Below are 20410 nucleotides of genomic sequence, written 5' to 3' on the forward strand. Positions count from 1 at the left end.
TAAGATTTTTTTAAGTTTAAAATTTGCTTTTGACAGTCACGTTGTTCCTTCCAAGGAACAGTTGAGATTTCAGTCACGATACACATTCACGGTCTTGACATTTGTTATAAAACTGAGTTGGCTGATCTCTCAGTGTGCTATACAAAGAATAGTAATTTCATGGATGAGAACAAATTTAGGCTGTGAAAACCAACTGAGAAACATCTCTCCATTACTGTGACCATTTATGTCTCAAATTTATGTATCAGTGAGACGGACTTGCAGAAAGAGCTGAGCATAAGGCTGCTCGGGGAAACTGCATGAATACAGCTTTCAAGCATTAGAGCAGATGAATTGAGAACTGGGCTTTTAGCAGCAGCATAAAACTGATGTCTTTGCTGAGTCCATTAATGGTCAGATTAAATTTTTACAGCCAGCTCAAAGTAATATACCTGTGGGGGGGGGGTGGGGGGGGGGGGGGGGCATGTTGGTTGCCTCTGCTTATGTAAAAGGTTTTCTCCACAAATAAAACGTTATTAAATTCGGTGCATCTTAGTCAGTGTCTTTCAACATTACTGCAGCACTAATATTGTAATTACGTGTACAATGTGAAAAATTTACTGTTATTTCCATAAACAGTAAGGACTAAAATTCAATATTTGGTTAAAAACATATAAAAGGACATCCAGATACTGGGTATCTGAGAAAATGATTATTAGTATTAAGGATTTGTGATTAGATTTAATTATAAAAATGTATAATATCCAGGTACCGATTAGTATTAATAATTTTCAGTCAAAAGGTAGGTAAATAATGTGAAATATTACTTGATATGCTCACTGATTTTAGAAATAGGTCCTAAAATGATGTGTTTTTAATTAATGCTTATTTGAATTCACAGTAACATCAGCCTATCAATAGTGCGAGCTCGTATATCTTCAATAAATCCCAAACTAAAGACAAAAACACTAAAAGAAAAAGAGTATTTTCATGTATAGAACTGAATGCTCCATGGCCCCAAAACCACTGCCATCAAAAACACATCAGTGAGAAATACCAGTCAAGCACTGAGGTAGATTACCATTAAGATCTACTCTGCACTGTATACTTTATGCATTATGGGAAAGCAAATGTGAGTATTTTATATTTACACAGAAATTACTACAGACTATATGGATACACAATGCATGAAGCTACATATGATCTGTTAGTACATGCAGAAATATTTACACAGTGCAGAAGTAAGGCTGTTTTATGTGTGTGCACACAGCAGCATCAGTACCTATATAGCATGGACCCACAGTGATATGGGTGTGGTATCTATATCTGGCAGTACTGCTTTTAAACATGTGATGGCAGCTCTGGGTCACAGTACTGTGACAGACACAAAAGCCTTTTTATTGACACAGTTCAGCCACTTGATAATTCAGTATCAGTAACAATATACTGCCTCCCTTCATGGCATATTGTAGCTTCAGTAGCTAGACCTTTAAAAAATGATATTACAAGTATCTTAGGAAATACGATGTGTTTTGCAAGGTCCTTTCACAGCATGTGTGTTTCAAAATCGCTCAGATTTATTAGACACAGAGTGGTTTAACTAGCTGTATGAAATATTTCTGACAACACTGACTGTTTGCGTGTGGGTCCATGCATTTCGTTTTGTGTACACGCTCACATGTCAGGCGGCTCATGGGCCTTGAGCTGACAGCACAGCCTGTCAGCCACTGACTGATACATCCCATGTGGCAGACAGGACGAAAACCATCCAGATTTGCAGGAGCCACAAACCCTCAGTGGGACGGGGATATTATCTAGGGCCTGTCAGTGTCGGAGCTGACTGTCATTTAGGCTATACTGTGTTCCACATCTCTTCTTGACATCAGCTACTGTCATGTTTGGATTAAATGTTGTCGCAGAACTGTTTTCGGCATGTAGGAACTAGACATAAACACATAACAGTCGCGGAGCTGAAACGCTGTGCTGCGTTTCTCTTTGCACCGCAAACTTTACAGTGGATTACCCTGGAATTTAATGTTTAAATATTATGATTAACAAGAAAATCTCAAGCCTTGAGCCTTTTTTACCTAACGGCAGAAATGAATAATTCCATAGATTTGCTGACAAAGATGGACTCTAGAGTCCTCCCCTTCAGGATGGCTCTTAAAGTATGAAGCATCAGTTGGATGCTAAGAATTAAAGTGGCCTAAGTGGTACTAAGGTGTGGATGATGCAGCTGATGCCGACACGGAAAGTGGTAAATAACAACCCTTCCATCCACTGCGCTTCACTGAAAGTATGTTTTTCAGGGCTCTAAGGGGAAATGTATGGAAGAGATGACTACTCAGGAATCATAGCAAACCTAAATCATACAGAGAAATCTTTGTCCCAGCAGTCATTTTCAATCTCCTGCTAATGGCTAAATGAGGCTATACGAGCCCTAAACTTCCATAATGGCATTTTTTGTAAAGGCTACCACTTCTACATGTGCTTGTTATACACAAGGAGGGATAATCCAGCAAATTTAGTTTGCGTTATGACCGACTCACCATCCTCAACATCTTCCTCCTTGCCAGTCCAGTCCTGGCCAGGCAAACGCCATTCCACTCTATACTTGATAATTGGCACTCCACCCATTGAATCAGGCTCCTCAAACTTTACCACTGCTGTGCTTGAGAAAGGCTCCACTTGTTGAATTACAGGCGATGACGGCACCTCTGCAACGGCAAGCAGGGAAAATAATGTGTTAATACTTTTTTCAGTTTTCAAAAGCTTTTTAAAAAGCAAAAAAAATTACAGCTTTTCATAAACTGCTTTTAGCTTCCATTGTGCACACTATGTTCTTTGCTCTGCTGCAGTGTGGGGAAAAAGAAAAACAACAAAAAAAGGACTAATATTTAATGTTAGGAATCGGTTTGATTAATTTAAAATAGGTTTCAGAGCTTCATAAACTCTTCTTCAATCGACTAATTTGAAATCTAGCAGCAGCAGCAGCAGCTCTTATCATAGCGGTTTTATATTTCTGGCTGTATTTGCATCTCTATCCTCTCTCTCTCCCTCTTTTCATGAAACTCATTTCAGCTTACTACAAAAATGTTACCATGCTGGAAAAGTGCTCACGTTGTGGCTAAACATAGGATGGTATTTACCACAGTGCAATTTCAGTCCTCACTTGAGATAACAATCACACCCACCTCTGTGAGTACTATGACAAAGGTCCTCACTGACATCATCAGCATTAACTGTTTTCATTTGCGAGGCTTTTTTATCAAACTTAAGAGAAAATGCTTCACATTCATTAATTAACAATTATGACACCAAGTTGCAGCCGTGCTAACTGTGTGCCCGGTACTCAAAGTTTGCAGGGACAGTACAACTTCAGCTCATCCCTGGGATTGATTTAATAACAAAATGAAACTTTCCTCTGTGGACGATGTCATTCTGTTTTTAATCTTTCAGCCTTTACGATGCTAATCAGTATATTAGTTCTGTGGTACACTGGTCTATTATTTGTGTCCCATGTAAATCACTGGTTAAAAAGTGACAGTTTCTTTTATTCTAGCCTTTTTGTTGCATGTTCATGTCAAGGTAAAACATCTAGATATAGAAAAATGATCAGGTCAATGCACAGAGTATCGCCTTACTGGAAATAAACCCACATGGATCCAGGGGGATGAAGTCTTTTGACTTTGCTGACATTTGCCGCCACATACTAAAATCATGATTAAGATATGTGTTTAAACAATTATTCCACGTTATTATTAATTCATTTGTTTGGTGTAATGAACATTGCAATGAAACAGGTTCACTAGCGAGGCTGAAGCACGTTAATCTTCTTTGATATCAATCTGCTGATAATTTAAAAAAAAAGCAAACTGGGATGACTATGTCACTGTCAAGAGGGATTAAACTAATTATAAGCTCATCTGCATATGTCTGCACGCGTCCTGGATCTGCTTACCCAATGATTTCTTTAATGATGCCTTTTCTGGACTGAGTACCGTGTCTCAAATAGCTTCGTTTGGTCGAGCTCTTTGCCTCACATTACATGCAAAAATGTTCTCACGGACATAATTGCAGAGAAAAGGTGTGGAGACTTATTTACAGGGTTCTTTTTAGGATAACTCTGTTTGGAAGCAGTCACTTTAGGCATACAGACGAGTTATGCAGCAAATTACAAAAAATACCTCAAAAAGCCTACAGGATATTACACAATGTCAGCACAGGGTGTTACCATAATTAATTTGACCACCCTGCATTTAGACAAGGTCCTGAGCGACCTTCTACTTCTAATGGGTCCAAAGCAATTTGCATACCAAATGAAGCTAACGCGAGAAAATAAGACTTAAAGGGCAGTTCCGCTGTGATTTCAATTTTCTTCCATTGCCTGTCTAGCCTGTGCTCTGAGTGTCTCCAAGTCCCGGTTTGTTTTTCTTCCCTACTTATACTGCAGGATGCCTTTGTGCTTCCTCATACACAAACACAATGCCACTTTTCATTTGTATCCAGGCAATACACGCATATCTTTGCTAGAAGTCTTTTAATCATCTGAAGTCAATTCACACCATCCTGACTACACTTTCACAAGTAGATGCTTCAGATCTGCGCACTGTTGCTCTAAATACAGACAAAGCAGATAAATTAGTTCATCATAAATTCTAAATCTTTCATTCATACTTCTCATTCATTACCACTTGTCTTGCATACAGCAGTGGTTCCATTTGTTCCTGCTCTGCTAGAACTTCTGATGGAGATTTTTTTATACCTTTGCTTCCTAAAGTAGCTTCTGATTGCATTCAGAAATTACTTTTACATTTTTACTGCTAAACTGATCGACCTTTCTCTTGGTTTTACTGGTGAGTTGTTAAACCATTTGTTTTTAGGTGGTTAGATCCATATTGGGAATATGACTCTAAAATTCAGTCCATGGCAGTGGTTTGTGAAGTTGTTATTTCACTTCTGCATAAAAGACACTGGCCAGCCTGGAAACGTGAAGTCTCGTCATTTCATTATTTAGAGTGTTTCTTTTGTTTCCCCAAGACACTAAAAATTTCACCTAAATGGGAGTAATTTCTGGTTAACAAACCTGCTTGGATAAGAAGGAATTCCTTGGATTCAGAACCCATCACATTGGTCGCTGTGCAGTTGTAACTGCCAAAGTCGTTTTGAGAATCAGGGGTAATCTGAAAGACAAAAAGAAACAAAAAGAGACAAAAACACCGAGAAATATCAGGTTATGTCTCAAGTTTTTGGATGTGAACACAAAAAAAAAAGAAAGAAAAAAAGACTCTGACTATATGCATGACGAACTTAAACACAGTGTAGATCATTAGGGTGTAGTCTCACTTAATGCTTTTCTGCTATTTAGCATTTGTGTTAGATCTGGAGCCTGGTTGGTATGCAGATGCACAGATTTCTTGATTTTAATCATTACCCATTGGTTCATTAACACAGTGTCTAGCAGTTGAGTGTGCTCAACACTAGGCCTATAATTATAGTCCACGTTACTCTTTAATCTCACTAAAACAGTGGCTTATATTAGCCACAATTCATTCTTGTGTAACAAACAGAAAGCCTTTTGTGAGCTACGACTCTGTTTTTTTGTGTGTGCGTTTTTGGATACTTCTCAAAAACAATAAAAAAAACGGAGCTGCGTTCTAAGTAATCTGCCAAACTATGTCAAATATACAGAGCATGTTTGTGTATTTTGTGCCTCTTTATGTCAGTAGAAATCAGCATTAAGAAGACAGATGCAGCACACCTCAAGGTAGCTGACAGATGGTGTGTTATAGATCTTCATATTAGTGCTGTTGGCAGTGGGCAGCTGGAAGCCGTCTCTGAACCAAACCACCGAGGCTCCGGGATGAGCCTCCACCTCACAACTGATGTTGGCCGGGTTTCCCTCCCATGTATATACTGTCACCGAACCCAGGATCTTTGGAGTATCTGAAGGAATAGACAGGGGAGTGAGGATACTTGAAACAGATAAGCAGATTGTCAAAGGTTTACTGAAATTACTCAGTGGAAATAAACTGAATCTGACAAGTTAAAGAAAACAACTCTTATGGTTGGCCAAATTTATGCAGATGACTGACAAACCCGTGGAACAAACTCCTTTACTACACATGTGATGCATTATTAGGTAGTGCAGAAAGTAGTACTGGATACTCAATGGGGAGAAAAACAGATGAAACAAAAGAAGACATTCTGGGTGATGTAGGATTCATCAAACAGCACAATAATGACCCAAAATATCTGCAAGATGAAACAGCCAAGATGTAAATACTGCATATAATCAGCTGTATGTGAGTAAAACGTTCACTTTTACAACAGTCTAAATTGAATCCAACAGGAATCTGCTTGTAAAAAGCAGCACTGATTTTTAAGTATGTGCGGTATAATAAAAACTCCAAGCTCTGTTGAAAAGTCTAAAGGACAGAACGGTATCAGTCAGTTGGATATGGCCATTATATCTTGTCACGAATGGCAGTATTTCCTTTCATCCTTGAAGCTCTTCTCCACATTTCTAGCAGCTTTAATCAAGGCTACCAGTAAAAATACTCGATTTAGAATTCATGGCAGCAGAAAAAAGACATGTAAAACACACTCACTATGGAAAAGAAAGCAGTCGTGGCAATGGTGACAAAAGCTACAGTTTTACAGAATGGTAAACAGATGCTAAATGAATTCTAATGCTTTACTTGTGATCTATAAATTTAATGCCTTTTATGGTATGGATTTATGTTTTACAGCCAACTTGTGCTGGTTTTATAAGACATGAAAATGCTTCAGAGAGTTTATGAATGTGTTACAAATAAAAAAACCCCCATTATAACTAATAATTATAAATTAGCACAACCACTTAGTTTAAAGAAATAGCACTGCTCGGGGTTTGATGACCAGATTATTTTTCTTTGATTTCTTTAATCTTATATGTGCCTGTAGCATACTTATGGATTATGCAGCAAAAATCAAATAAACGACTGAAACCAAGCAACAGTTTGACCAAGCTATTTTCACTTCCTACATGAAATGAGTTGATACCATATAGCCAAACCTGTTACACTGCACCCCAATTTTTGACAGGAAAACAGACAAGAGTAAAGGTAACGGACGGTAAAGTTAATTAATTCTTCCCTTCATTGTTTCCTTTTAAAATCTCCTGCTCAAATCACTGAGCATTGATTTTAAATTCAGTGAAGTATGCTTTGCTTCACGAGTGCCGTAAAATGCAGTGGCCCCTGACACTGCCAGGGCTTTACTTCTGACCCTATCCTTTAAAAGTCTGCAGCATGCTGCGGCTGGGATTGATGGACAAGGCTGAGTCAATAGATGTTCCATCTCCTGCAGCTCTGATTAGATTCTCACTCTTTCTGTCAGTGCTGCTTTTGGTCTCATTGACTCTATAGGGCCTGCGACTTGCCTGTTTGATTTCTGCAGGCTGCTAGCCTGGTATAGGTGAACATAGGAGGAATGCATCTGCCACATAGGGTTCATACATATCAAGTAGGCTGCATAGAGCTCATGTATATTAAATAGACTGCACAGTGCCCATAATGATATCATATAACAAAGTGCATACAAATGCAATAGTTATACAAAAAAGATGACAGCGTCACATTTGCATGACTAGTACATTCATACAAAAGTGGCAGCAACAACGATACTTACTACACATAATATAAAGACTGCATTACTATTAGAAGGAATTTAGTCTTTTTTAGTGGAACACTGAAATAATACTCCATAAAACTCCCAACCAAAAACCCCTGAACTGTTTTACATTCAAAGTGTTTCCTGTTCAGCTTCTTTGGGGAATTAATCTGTAGTATGAATTAGTTTTTCTTTCTCTCATTGATCTGTCAGTTTCATACAATATGTAATCAATATCAGTATCGCAGAAAGAAATGCTGTCTTATGCCCATACACCAAGTAGGTGAATTAGCTTGTCTTTGGCTATCAGGACATCCTAACTTGAATGAATAATTGGCTATTGCAGGGGTTATTCTTCAATAGAACTACAGGCAGCCAACAATGGCTCTGTGCAGCCTCAATACTAAAATATCATCATGCTTGCTGATATTCAGCTCTTAACAACCGCAGGAGAAAAAAGCCATGCATAAGTCTGTAATAAAAAGCAAAATCTAAAGTTACAATTTCTAATTCTCCATCCAGCAGGACTAGGAGAATCAGAAAGAGTATGTAACAGGTGACCTGCTTGGAGCTCAAACAGTGTTTTCATTAGACATTCATGTTAAACAAACTTCAACCTCTGACAAAATGGAAGTCAAACAGAAAGGACATTAACACTTTCCTATCAGTCCTTCAGGAACAAACCTAGACATGCTCAGCCTAGCTAATGGGATCATGCTGTGAGGCAGATAGGAACTTCCATGCTTCGATAACGTCTCCATTGTGTGAGTGGGTGAGCGGTGATAGAGGGGACAGTGAGTGAGAGCTGTGCCCACGACAAAGCACCTTTTCTTATCGATAATTGCTTGGCAACAGTAAATCAGCTACCTGATAATTTGATGATTACTCTAGCAAGCCCTTAAACATCTCTATCAATGCTGAATTGTGATTATATCTCTAAGCAAATTACAAGCGCACTGAGCACAGGGGCATATTAATCCAATTAAGCATCCATTGGCCTTATTTCCCTCTCTCATTCTCTCTCTCTCTCTCTCTCTCTATCTTTTTTTTTGTTAATTAAGTAACATTTGATAGGCGTCAAAATGAGATCAAGTATAATTTTATACACATCAAAGCACTAGTTTATAGTTTGGTGCTGATGGAGCATTAAACCATCACCAGGGTACATACACTGTACTATTAGGGTCATTTTGTTTTTTCTTGGTGCTGTAGCACAGCGGTCCCCAACCCCCGGGCCTCGGAACGGTACCGGTCCGTGAGTCGTTTGGTACCGGGCCGCGAGAGTTGAGGCTCAGATGTGAAATGTATGGTTTTCAGGGTTTTTATCGGTTTTCAGCGTTATTTTGTTATCGTTTTGATCGTTAACTCTGTTTTCCTGGGTCTTTTCAAGTGTGTTATGAATAAATCTTCTTTTTTTCGGTACCGGTACTAGTTTTATTTTGTTGTATTTATCCGCGACACATTAAAGGCTGGTCCGTGAAAAATATTGTCGGGCATAAACCGGACCGCTGCTGTAGCACACTGGAGCTTTGTAGTGTCTATATAAAAAAATCAAACTTGTTGAAATTGTAATTCTCCTGGTACACCGCCCTAAAGATCAAAAGGGCCAACAGTCTCGCACTGTTGACCCTTACTTGGAGTGTCACAGACTCTCACGGTTGACCAGCTGCAGAAAGTACAATTTAGGCTTTACAGCATTTCTTGCAAGCTTCAAAGAACATGTCCAGTCCTGCAAAGACAGGTGTGAAAAATGCCCACGATTAAGATCCAGAACTTATTTTTAGTCCTACGTGAAACAACGTCAGCTACACTATGGAGTATATTCAAATACTGTTGCTCAAAAATAAAGGGAAGTTTAAAATCTGCTGTGTACCCCTGAGTGTACCTTTTGACTGGTACCATGCCAAGATGGATGATGAATGTTAACTCTCCATCAAAGGTAATGTGACTGTCCCTGATGGGCTGAGACAAATGCAACCATATGACAGAAGGAAGATGCTGAAAAATGACCAAACTTCAGTCAAGAGAACATCTGAGATGATCCATCCACAACACGAGGTTAGTCATTGATATGCTGCTGTGCGCTCTGGATGATTCTGAACTGAAATCTTAGTTCGCCTCTGATTGATTCTTCGTGTGTGGCAAACTGTGAGCCAATGGGCTGTAGCTACATTGTAAGGTTTTAAAAACTGAGCTTAAAGGGACACTGCACATGAGTAGTGCTAATGGAAAGCCAGAGAGGCTGACAATGACCATAGATTGTTTTTAGAGGCTTCTTCATATCAAATAAAAGAAGATAGATATTAAAAAGACATCAGTAAGAACTAGGATCCAAAAGCAGGGTTGATACCTGATTTCCTGAAGAGTTGTTCTTAATTACCTGTAACTGCTGTAGTACATTTAAAAACACTTACGACACAATGTTATAAGAATGTTATTTTAAATTTAGACATATGGAAGTTTGCTTTTGTTTCTTTTGTGCTGTTAAGTCATTTTTAATGCATCAGCTAATTTGAGAATGGGCTTGAAGATGATACCCTCACCCTTAAGGACTTTAACTGATCTTGTTACTATCTGCGATAACATTGGTCACCTTTCTCACTCACTATGTGCTAACAGACCTCTCCGCATTGAATCATACTTGTTATTAATCTCTGGCTCTCTTCCACAGCATGTCTTTTATCCTGTCTTCCTTCTCTCACCCCAACTGGTCGCAGCAGATGGCCCCGCCCCTCCCTGAGCCTGGTTCTGTTGGAGGTTTCTTCCTGCAAAAGGGAGTTTTTCCTTCCCACTGTCGCCAAAGTGCTTGCTCATAGGGGGTCATATGATTGTTGGGTTTTTCTCTGTATGTATTATTGTAGGGTCTACCTTACAAAATAAAGTGCCTTGAGGCGACTGGTGTTGTGATTTGCCGCTGTATAAATAAAACTGAATTGAATTGAAAATTGATACTGTCAACAGCTTGGTATAAATTAAATAATAATGAAGTAATGTTAGACAAACCAAGCACAGTTTATCTAATGTTTGCTACACCTGACAGCACACATTGCCTCTTTAATGTCTAAATGCTTTTCTATCCTCTCTTTGTGAAACCAGCTCAAGGTTTTGGTGTCACACAGACCTTCCATCTAGAGACACCTTTTTGAATAAGCATTAAACATGCATATGAGGAGAAATATCTGTGTGAGATGAGAAAAAGATTTCCACATGCAAGGCAGCCACAAGGCAGCAGTGGTTTAAATCGATGTCATGAGTATCAAGTTATTCTTGACTGGAGAGACATGCTCTCTTGCTCTTACTGTTAAATTGCTAGTGCTATAGATTTCCTTGCCTACAGCTAAAACCATCAGCTAAAGAACAAAACCCGAGAAAGTTCTCTAGGTGCTGTCAGAAACCATTTTTGGAGACAGAGAAAAAAAAAGATCCAGTGCCTGAGCACAGATAGAAGTCGAAAAAAACATCTGGGCTCCATATATGGAAAGAAATGAATTACTGCAGGAACAAACTGACCTTCACTGCCTGATAAATCAGTATATTGTATCACGGTTAACAGATTTTCGTAATTTAACAATAGTAACTAACACTTTTAACATGCTCTTTGAAGACTGTTTTTTGGCTGATGCAACAACTTATAAAAGATAAATGTAGCAACAGAGTTTCCATAAAAGAATTCTTTTAGACACTACTCCTACCCCGTTTCCAACAGACTAAAATGAAACGTTAAAACGATGACATTTTATTAAGCAGATGTCAGCAGCAACAGCAGCTCTTATCAGTTTCATATTTGTACATATAACAGTGCAAACTTATGGTTATCTGTGTTGACAGCAAAGATAAACCACTGGAGCGTGCGGCCAGGCAGAGTTTTGTGACTTACAGCGGACTTCCAGGTACATGTGCCGGGCGTCCTGGCCGATGGAGTTGCTGGCGGTGCAGAGGTACTGTCCAGCATATGTAAACTGGACATTTTTCAAGGTGAGAGAGGACACCCGTGCATGACTGCGCACCACCACATTTCTATCAAGGCTCTATAAAGAAGAAGAGAAAGAAATTATTCTCACTTATAAACAGGTAGTTTTATATAAAACAGGGCTAAAGGGTCAGTCTGCATTTGTTGTTTTGCTAGCGCAAATGGGACAAATGAGTAGAAGATAAAGTGGGAACTATAAACTGAGAAAGCAAGAGTTAAAAAAAAGAAAAAAAATGTGACGACTGACTGACAGGTGAGCCATGTGAACTGCAGTGCAGAAATACCACAAGAACAGCGGGTTGGAGACAACATAAAAGCTACAACTGCAATGAACTCTTCTGAGAGAGAATTTAGTATTCCTTGGATGCTATTAGCTGATAAGGCTAAATTTATTCTATGTTTTTTTTTGTTTGTGTGAAGTGAGTGCCACAGGAGCAAACAACTCCTTCCTTTAAATCCTAAAAAAAAATAACGTTAGTTATAAAAATCTTACAAATATGCTGCTAAAATTTATTCTTTTCTCATATATATATATATATATATATATATATATATATATATATATATATATATATATATATATATATATATAAAAACAGCAACAGACTGGACATCCTGGCCTCTGAAAAACTATTGCTGGGATAACTATTAAACCAGCGTCAGAGCCCTGGCTAATAACCTGCAAACTCGATTGCTGTCCTTACCATTTAGCAGTCTGGTTGCAGGGTTACAGGCAGTCTAATTGCACTTGGAACAGTATAACTGCACTTTTAACAAACAGCTTGTTAAATCTGGTTTGTATTTGTATTAAGAGATCACATTTATTAGCCTGCCTACTGAGCTAATACTGCTATTCCAAGCATGTGTTATGCCTTACTTAGAGTGATCTCTTAACAGCTGTGCAGCTGACATCAAAAGTGGCCCAACGACCTCATTTGTTTTTTTTAACAAATGCAGTGGATCCTAGCTTCTCTCTGTTGTGCATGTAACCTGATGCAAATACAAGCCCAAAGCAGAGGGGGGGCTTCAAGTTCTGCACCGTTTTTGCGAAGACAAAAAGTATATTTGTTTTGAAATCGCATGGTGAAAGTCAGTAGGTGAAAAAAACAACATCGGTAATAAAGAGAAGCCCTATGAAATGATTAATAAAACTGCAAGCCTATAAAACCCATGGCTGTTAAAAAAACCTGTAACAGTTTATCTTCCCTTTGGGGGACACAGGCGACACAAAAAGGAGATATACATCTTCGTTCTAGGTGCCATAGTATTTGCTTTTTATTTTAGGCATTCTAGCTAGAGCTTCGGCGTGCAAAGCTCTGGCCGGTAAACTAGAATATAGATGTAGTATATAACCGAGTCATATTTGTTGTGTAAGTATTACGTCAAAAACAGCTTTTCTTTGCAGAGCAGGGTGACGCAGATGTGGCAGAAATATTTCTGCTGTTTACGGAAGATCTGAGGGAGTGTCCTGGAACATTTTGAAAGGGCAGCATTAATCTTGTCTTACTGCAGTAACACAGGAAAGAGCTGTACTGGGTACACTGGTGGAATATAAACAGGAAAAAAGGTTAATAGAGAATAATGCTTTAATGATACAGCACAGGTAGCAGGGAGAGGGGAGACCTTTGAACAGGATTCATTCATTAACCAAATCATTTTAATTACAAAAATGAATTATGGTGGTAGACTTGTAAGGCGATGTATGGACAGGATTTTTTCAGTGTCTTGTATTTTGCAGTCACTGCTGATTTGATCTGCAGAGCAAATCTTTGTACACGTGTTTTGCTTGTCGTACATTCTGTCCGGCAAGTGTTACATGAAGAGGGAGACTGTCAGGCATAACATGCACAGGCTCTGTCTGTGTATTCATTAGATGTAGATCTGCTATTCTCAGCAATCACGGTGCAAGAGCCATTTATGCTTTATCTTCCCAAAATACTAGCTCAATAAAACGATGTTAGCGCTGTATTAATAACATGCTGAAATTTTATAACCACCTCCTCCTTTGAAAAAAATGAGGCAGTTTAGGCAGCTAAAAATAGAACTTTTTAACAAAGCAGATGTCGGCGAGCTGAGCCAACAGTTTAAAAAAATGAACTCTGCTACATCAAGAATTCAGCTCATGAGTAACTGTCTCCCAATTTGGTATCAGGATCCTTTAACACAACGTGGCACATGAAGATATATATTTGTGGAGAACACCTGACGGACAGGACAAACCTGTGCCTCCTCCAAAAATTTAACTTTGAAACTACTGGGAGTGGTCCTTGTCAACTTTAATTTCTAGAATGTTGATTTATGGAGCACCCTGATGGCCCAGGGGTTTAAGGAACAGAACATGAATATACAAAGGGGTAGGCTATTCATACTTTTAATCCAGCCTGGGACTTGTGTTGCTTGCTTATCATTCCCCATCTATTTCTGTCCTTAATTCTTTTAATTTCTCCACTGTCAAATCTTTCATCAAGGAGAAGTATACCAAGAAAACTAAGTGCAATTTCTCTACTTGGCATTCTCAAGCCCTCCAAAGTGTTGAGGCAGGAAAAAGGTTACGATTTTAAGACAACGGTTAATTTAAGGCGTCGGTTAACAAAAGGCAAATGGTAAATAGAGTTCTATTAAACCATTTCCTTTATCTATAATTGTCTTTACTTAACATGCATCGAGTTGCTAAAAGAAAAACAAGCAGTCAACAACATGGTCATATGATCTTCTTATGAGTTGAAAATCAGTCAGTAGGCAGGTTATAATAATCAGACTTTTATCTGGTTTAAGTGTCAAACTGTCTTCCAAAGTGCACTTCTTAATGAAATAAAGATAAAGTGAAAAGGCTTTGCTGTTGTCCTTAGCATAATTTCACCTTTCATGTTCGATTGTCTTCTATGACTAATTGTTTAATGACTGCTTTTTAGGGTTGCTGATTAACACCTGTCAGCTCGGTTCACCTAACGTCCAATGAAAGCAAGGCCGACGCTATTACTGAAGATCTGTTCGATCCATTCTGTGCCGCAATAAGTACATTCGCTGACAGCTGACTTTCTGTGTGGGCCTACAAGAAAAATATTTAATGGGCTCGTTTGTTCACATCTAACTCTATGGCTTTATTCTTGGAATTTATTGAAGTAGTCTGCATGATTCACAGTTCAAAGTACCTGGGCCTAGGTGCAGCCCCTCAGTCTAAAACAGGCAAATGTAGATCCCTTACTCCTCCCTTTAGGATAGCTTTCTTCATATAGGTCTTTGCATAGGTCTGTCGTAAGGAATAGCTGCTCTCATTGACATCATACAAAGCCAAAAAAAAGCTTCTTTCAACTGAGATGCAGTCTTTAGCCTTACCTCTTTGCTCACATGTATTCCTACATAAGCAAGCAAGCAAAAGCATCAGTAAATCACTAGAACAAAGTAATAGCAACAATAAAAACACCAAAGAAGTAGTCTTTAATTGAACTTCTGTAATGAAGTGCACAGTCAAGGATGTCAAGTACTGAAAAATCTGTAGTGACCCTTGGATTAGACTGGGCTCAGAGAGGTAAGAAAAAAATGTGAAAGTGCTCCCGCTAAAACATAAAAGCATAGGTCACAGCAGTAGATCCATAAAACGCAACTTAAAACCCAGTCAACAGCCCAACAAGGTGACGTGATTATTGTCACATGCTGGGATAAGGCTATGTTAAACAGGCGTGTGGGAAAAAACTTTGCAGCATTACATCAGCAGGAAATGAGTGCTATGACTGATTGAAGCACGTTATTGAAGCCAGTTAGGACAAACTTGTCAAAACTCTGAATCTGTGTGTTATGGATGCTGAATATGACAGTTAATTCTTAGCTTGGTTCCTTGTCACAGTGGTGAGTGAAGTGAGCTGATTGTACTGTGTCAGTTCTATCCAAAGGTAGTAATTGTTTTTGCAGCAGGCCAAGAGTTTGCATGTTTTTCTTTTGTGCCAAACAACAGAACAGGAAGCTCAAGTGCTTTGGGATTTTTTAAAAATGCAAACACACTTGGCATCCTTAAGCTTACCCTGTAAAAATGCTTGTTAATGCCATTCTAAGAGTTCTACCTAAACATGAGCCTTAAAAGTGGACAATGCAAACAGAATTCTGTCAACCTTCTTTGTATTAGAGGTTGAAAAAAAACCTCTCAAATCCTGGAGAAACAAAATCAAAACTCTCTACTTGGCTACATATGATCAGGGGCAAGGAAGACTTTTTTTCCCATTTGGGTGAGCTGACCTAGTGAGACCACAGTATAAATGAGGCCCCAAGGTGACTGAATGAGGCAGCTACTTCAGTGCACAGTTGAAACAAAAACATGCAGGCCCCTGGCCCATGACAGAAGGCTACACCATTAAAATCCATTCTGTTATTTGCTAGAGTTTGGTGAGTTAGAGTTAGTTTGCTCACAGCAGAGCAGACAGTGTGTTTTTTTTGGGTGTCCAGCTGCTGATCAATCAACAATACAGGATTCATCTTTTTTTCATGCAAAGTCTGAGCATTCACCACACTGTGCAGCAGGAAACAAAGAATGGAGCTACTTGGTCTACACCGAGATGCCTGCGTCTCACATGGAAATTTGTTGACAAAAATAAACAGTGATAAACTAATGGAGCAAGTCTAAATGCATACTGGAACTAAATGTATTAAATGAACTGTACTACGTGGCTATTAGTCTACACATTAAGCGCAAAACTAAATATGGTGCATATTAAATGTGGGCTGAGTGATAACACTTCTGCTCTGCAAACAAAAACAAAAAAAGGTGGTGGGGGTAAAAGTGGTAGTCTATGATGCAAGTCTGGGCTAGTACATCTAGAATCAGGCTACGATATTTGGTAGCCATACCTCGTATGTGTCTGGTCGAGTCCAAGAGGCCTAGAGAGGACAGAAGCAAAGAGGCAAAGACAAACAGCGACACAGTGGAACAAAGTGAGCTTTTGGAAATGACCCACATAGAACGAATGCAGACTGGCTTCAATGTGCAATGACTGAATCTTTTAAATACCGTTCCATGGTTTTGTTTTAGATTGTTAAAGCAAACTCAAGCAAATACATTGTTGCCAATTAATTTCCAGAATATCTACAAGCGCGTTTTCTCCGTTCTTGGTAGTTTCTGGTTTTTATCTGTCTTTTAAATGCTATCAATCATAGTTTACTTTGTTTTTGCAACGCACAACATGTTAAAGATGGAAGTAGCCTCTAGGCATGAAGAGGTAAGCAGATTGCACATAATGACTTCAGTAAGCACTGTCCTTAATAAGAAATGCTCATAAAATATTCACATTTTGAGTAAAATAGGTAACAGAGGAATGAGGGATTAAAGGTGTAGCTACTTGTGGGAGAAAAGTTAAAAACGCATGAACGTGTATCCTCATTTTCTCAGATTACTTCTTGCTTAATCATATGTGATTCCAAAAATGCCAAATGGGAACAGCCAAATACTCAAAATGGGACTTAATAAACCAGTGGCTGACATCAGAGTGGTAAAGACCTTAGGCGCTCTTTTATAAACCATCTAAGATTTCTGCATTTGTATTAAATCGGTGATGCCATCTTGCAGTAATGTAACTAGAATTTAAAAAAAGATAGAATACACAATGCAAATATCAAGGGTAGTTACCGTTTTGCCTTTCAGGCAAACAGCCGTGATTTTTTACAAGATTTCTAGAAGCGGGACTTGGCACTGTTCTGATGTTGTTTATGAAAACTACAGATTGGATTCAGCTGAATAATTTCATTCAAAGCTTTATTTATTATAATTAAACAATTAAGACCAATGATGTCATAAATAGATTATATCCCTCTGTTGATGTATTAAAGGCTAGCTGAACATTTGGCATTGTCTAGTTCAAGGTTTTCTTGATGTGAAAATGACTGTTATGATGAGGGCCAGGCTTTCCAACTTGGCAATCAAGGAAGTAACAGAAATGGTCAAAATGCCAAACTCGAGCACATTTTCCTAGAGCTGCATGGGGCCAGTTATTAATTAATGTACTCTAATAAGAGAGAATTTGGAGGCACACTAAGGAAAACAAGGCACTGCAACTAATTATACAAGAACCACTACCGGCACCTAGGGACTTTGTTTCCTAATCAGCACATTTTCTCATCATGGCTTACAGTATGTATCTTGATTAACTCATTCATGTAAGTACAGAACATTGACTTCCACCACTTATCCTCTATTAATATAAACTACGTACAGATTCCTATCATGTGGTATAAACGTTCAAACCACAAAGACCTTCAGCTGAACTGAGATGATGTCTTAATCATACATTACACAATGACGCCATTAGCTGTGTTTTTCTCAAGCCAGTAATATTCAAAAGAAGAAGCCGAAGACAGAAAAATTCCTGTTCTGTCATTGCACATCATTATGAATATGTCTGTGCTCTCGTACCCTGGCTGGTATGAATGTAGAACTAGAATGTGAATGGAAGACAGAGCGTGGCAAACAGGAAAGTAATGATGAATGAAGATCCAATGAAAATTAGTGACAGCTATTACCAAATGATCAGCGGGATTTTCTGACTACAGCAACATTAAATCAAAATGTATCTGACAGTGATAGATAGGGAGGAGAGGGATGATGACAGCCTGTGAATAGAAGACATTCAGTGGCAACTGTGAATACGACATGCAAGTCCTGTCTTGCAGGTGGAAGATTACATTCAGAAAGTCGCAATACAGTCACGGCTGCCGCAGCTGATTGGCAGTGATGAATTGCACAGTTAATAGGAAAATATGAGAATATTTTAACTGACTCAAATGTACAGACTGATCATTTTCCAGCACAACCGGAGTGGTGAACGGATAATTTGCACAAGTTTGCCATTAAGTCTAAAATAAAATCCGTCTCAGTTTAAGAACAACTTAACGAGATGTCTGCATTACAAGAACTGAATAAATAACACATTCTTCTTTAGTACAATGTTGTTCAGAAACAACAATATCCTACAGTTTTTTCCATTCTTAAAGACCTCATAGTTCCATATCCCCCCCCCCATTATAACACTTTGCTCTTGGATTGAAGGCTTACTTCATAGGATATAAAAGTAGAGTGGGAGCTTCAGCTGCAGGCCCCTCGTCTGTCGAACCAGCTCCTAGCTTAAATTTTGGACACACACTGTGTAAACTTCTAAATTAAATTTAAAAAGTAAAGCTTAAAACGTTCCGTTTTTGATAAAGCTTAACTATTAGGACTCAAGTGTTTCTTGTTTGCATCTAATCATTAGTTATTATTAATCTCTGGCTCTCTTGCACAGTGTGTCTTTTGTCCCATGTCTCTCCCCAGTCGTAGCAGATGGCTGCCCCCTCCCTGAGCCTGGTTCTGGAGTTTTCTTCCTGCTAAAAATGAGTTTTTCCTTCCCACTGCCACTAAGTGCTCGCTCATATGGGGTCATCTGAATGCTGGAGCTTTCACTCTATTACTGTGGGGTAATAGATAAATAATGATAAAAAGCACCTTGAAGTGACTGTCGGGATTCGGTGCATTATAAATAAAACTGAATTGATTTAAATCATCCTGCTGCTGTAAATATAACTGCCACATTTGGTGCACAGTCTCACAATAATGTTATATTTTCTCCAATTAGCCGTCTGAATGCTTAAACAACTGTATCAACGATATTTACAATTATTAGTATAGAGAATGTTTACAATATGACTAGAAGAGAGTTTGTCAGACAGTCATTACCATGGTCTTTTTAGTTTTATATTATTCCACCAAAAATCAATAGTTCATTTCACAGAGATATATTTAATGTGAAAATGAGCTACATGGTAACTTTCAGACATAATTCATCACAATGCACCAGCTGACAGAGCATGTTAAATGAAGTAGGCCAGCATGGCCCAAAATACTGTGCAGCTGACTCTCTTATGCCCTGTGGGAAATAACAGGACAGGTGCTTTCATTGCATTTACAGTGTGTAGCTCCAAGAGTAGTTCCTCTATTGTTCTTACACACCTGTGTCATTTGAAACATTTGAAGAACAACTGTGTCTGCTATGGCAGGACAACAAACACTGTTGAACTATTTTTGTGTGGGAACATATTTCACAGGAGTTACAATACCTCTCAACAGTCAAACAAAAAATGGACTCAGGGTTTTCATGCTAAATGCTGCTTGTAGTGACAGGGTACAGCTTATCTTATGCCTAATTAAATGCCAGCATATTGTTGGCAGGAACAAGTTTTATGCCAAATTGTGCTTTTTTCCTGTTATTCCACAGCAAATGTCCCGAGGCCAGCAACCAGTCTGCAACCCAGCTGTTCTGTGTATCAGGGAAATATGCAGTGTCCAACTTTAGTGCTTTTAGAAGTAATATAAACATGTGGCAGTATGTAACGCAAGCTGAATCACAAACCAGTGCATGAAATGTTTTTCCCGAATCCAAAAACCTGGTGGAGGCAGCGAGGTAATTATCTTAATACCGTTTACTGCATTCACAGAAAATTACCCCTCTGAAGTGACTAATCTGTTTGCTGCTAGCACCATGTGCATTGTCAGAATAGACCGTTAAGATGGATTTTTCAAAATTATACAATTTTAATGAGCTGATAAGAGCATAACAATAGACTTCGGATGAGACTCTCTCACTAGGCTGGCAACTGCCAGAATGCTGTGACCACTGCAATGGAGAAAATAAGGAAAGGAATGGTGTTCATAGCTTACACATCCTAAGAAGCCGTTTACCATATCCTATAAGCAAAGCTTTAATCCAGCGTTATCTCCAGTGCTCCTGAAGGACATGAAGAGGAAAAACTAGGATATACGCCAAAGCATGACAAAGATGCATAACCCTTATG

The 20410-nt window shown here is 38.7% G+C and overlaps 1 protein-coding gene across 13 annotated transcripts in view; it reads right to left on the bottom strand.

Moving 5' to 3' along the window:
• ncam1a (neural cell adhesion molecule 1a) overlaps positions 1-20410 on the bottom strand; it is a 267686-nt gene that overhangs the window by 48224 nt on the left and 199052 nt on the right. For 7 of the 13 annotated variants that reach the window (XM_024803849.2, XM_076889401.1, XM_024803847.2 and 4 more), the window contains exons 9-13: positions 16442-16471; positions 11510-11660; positions 5741-5925; positions 5066-5162; positions 2529-2696 (exon numbers count right to left, since the gene is read on the bottom strand). In XM_024803849.2, coding sequence (XP_024659617.2) covers positions 2529-2696; positions 5066-5162; positions 5741-5925; positions 11510-11660; positions 16442-16471 — 631 coding nt within the window. The remainder of the gene's footprint in view (positions 1-2528; positions 2697-5065; positions 5163-5740; positions 5926-11509; positions 11661-16441; positions 16472-20410) is intronic. The other 6 variants (XM_076889403.1, XM_076889402.1, XM_024803850.2 and 3 more) reach the window with 1 other exon arrangement.

Source organism: Maylandia zebra, linkage group LG10, assembly GCF_041146795.1.
Source record: "Maylandia zebra isolate NMK-2024a linkage group LG10, Mzebra_GT3a, whole genome shotgun sequence".
Taxonomy (NCBI): Eukaryota; Metazoa; Chordata; class Actinopteri; order Cichliformes; family Cichlidae; genus Maylandia; species Maylandia zebra.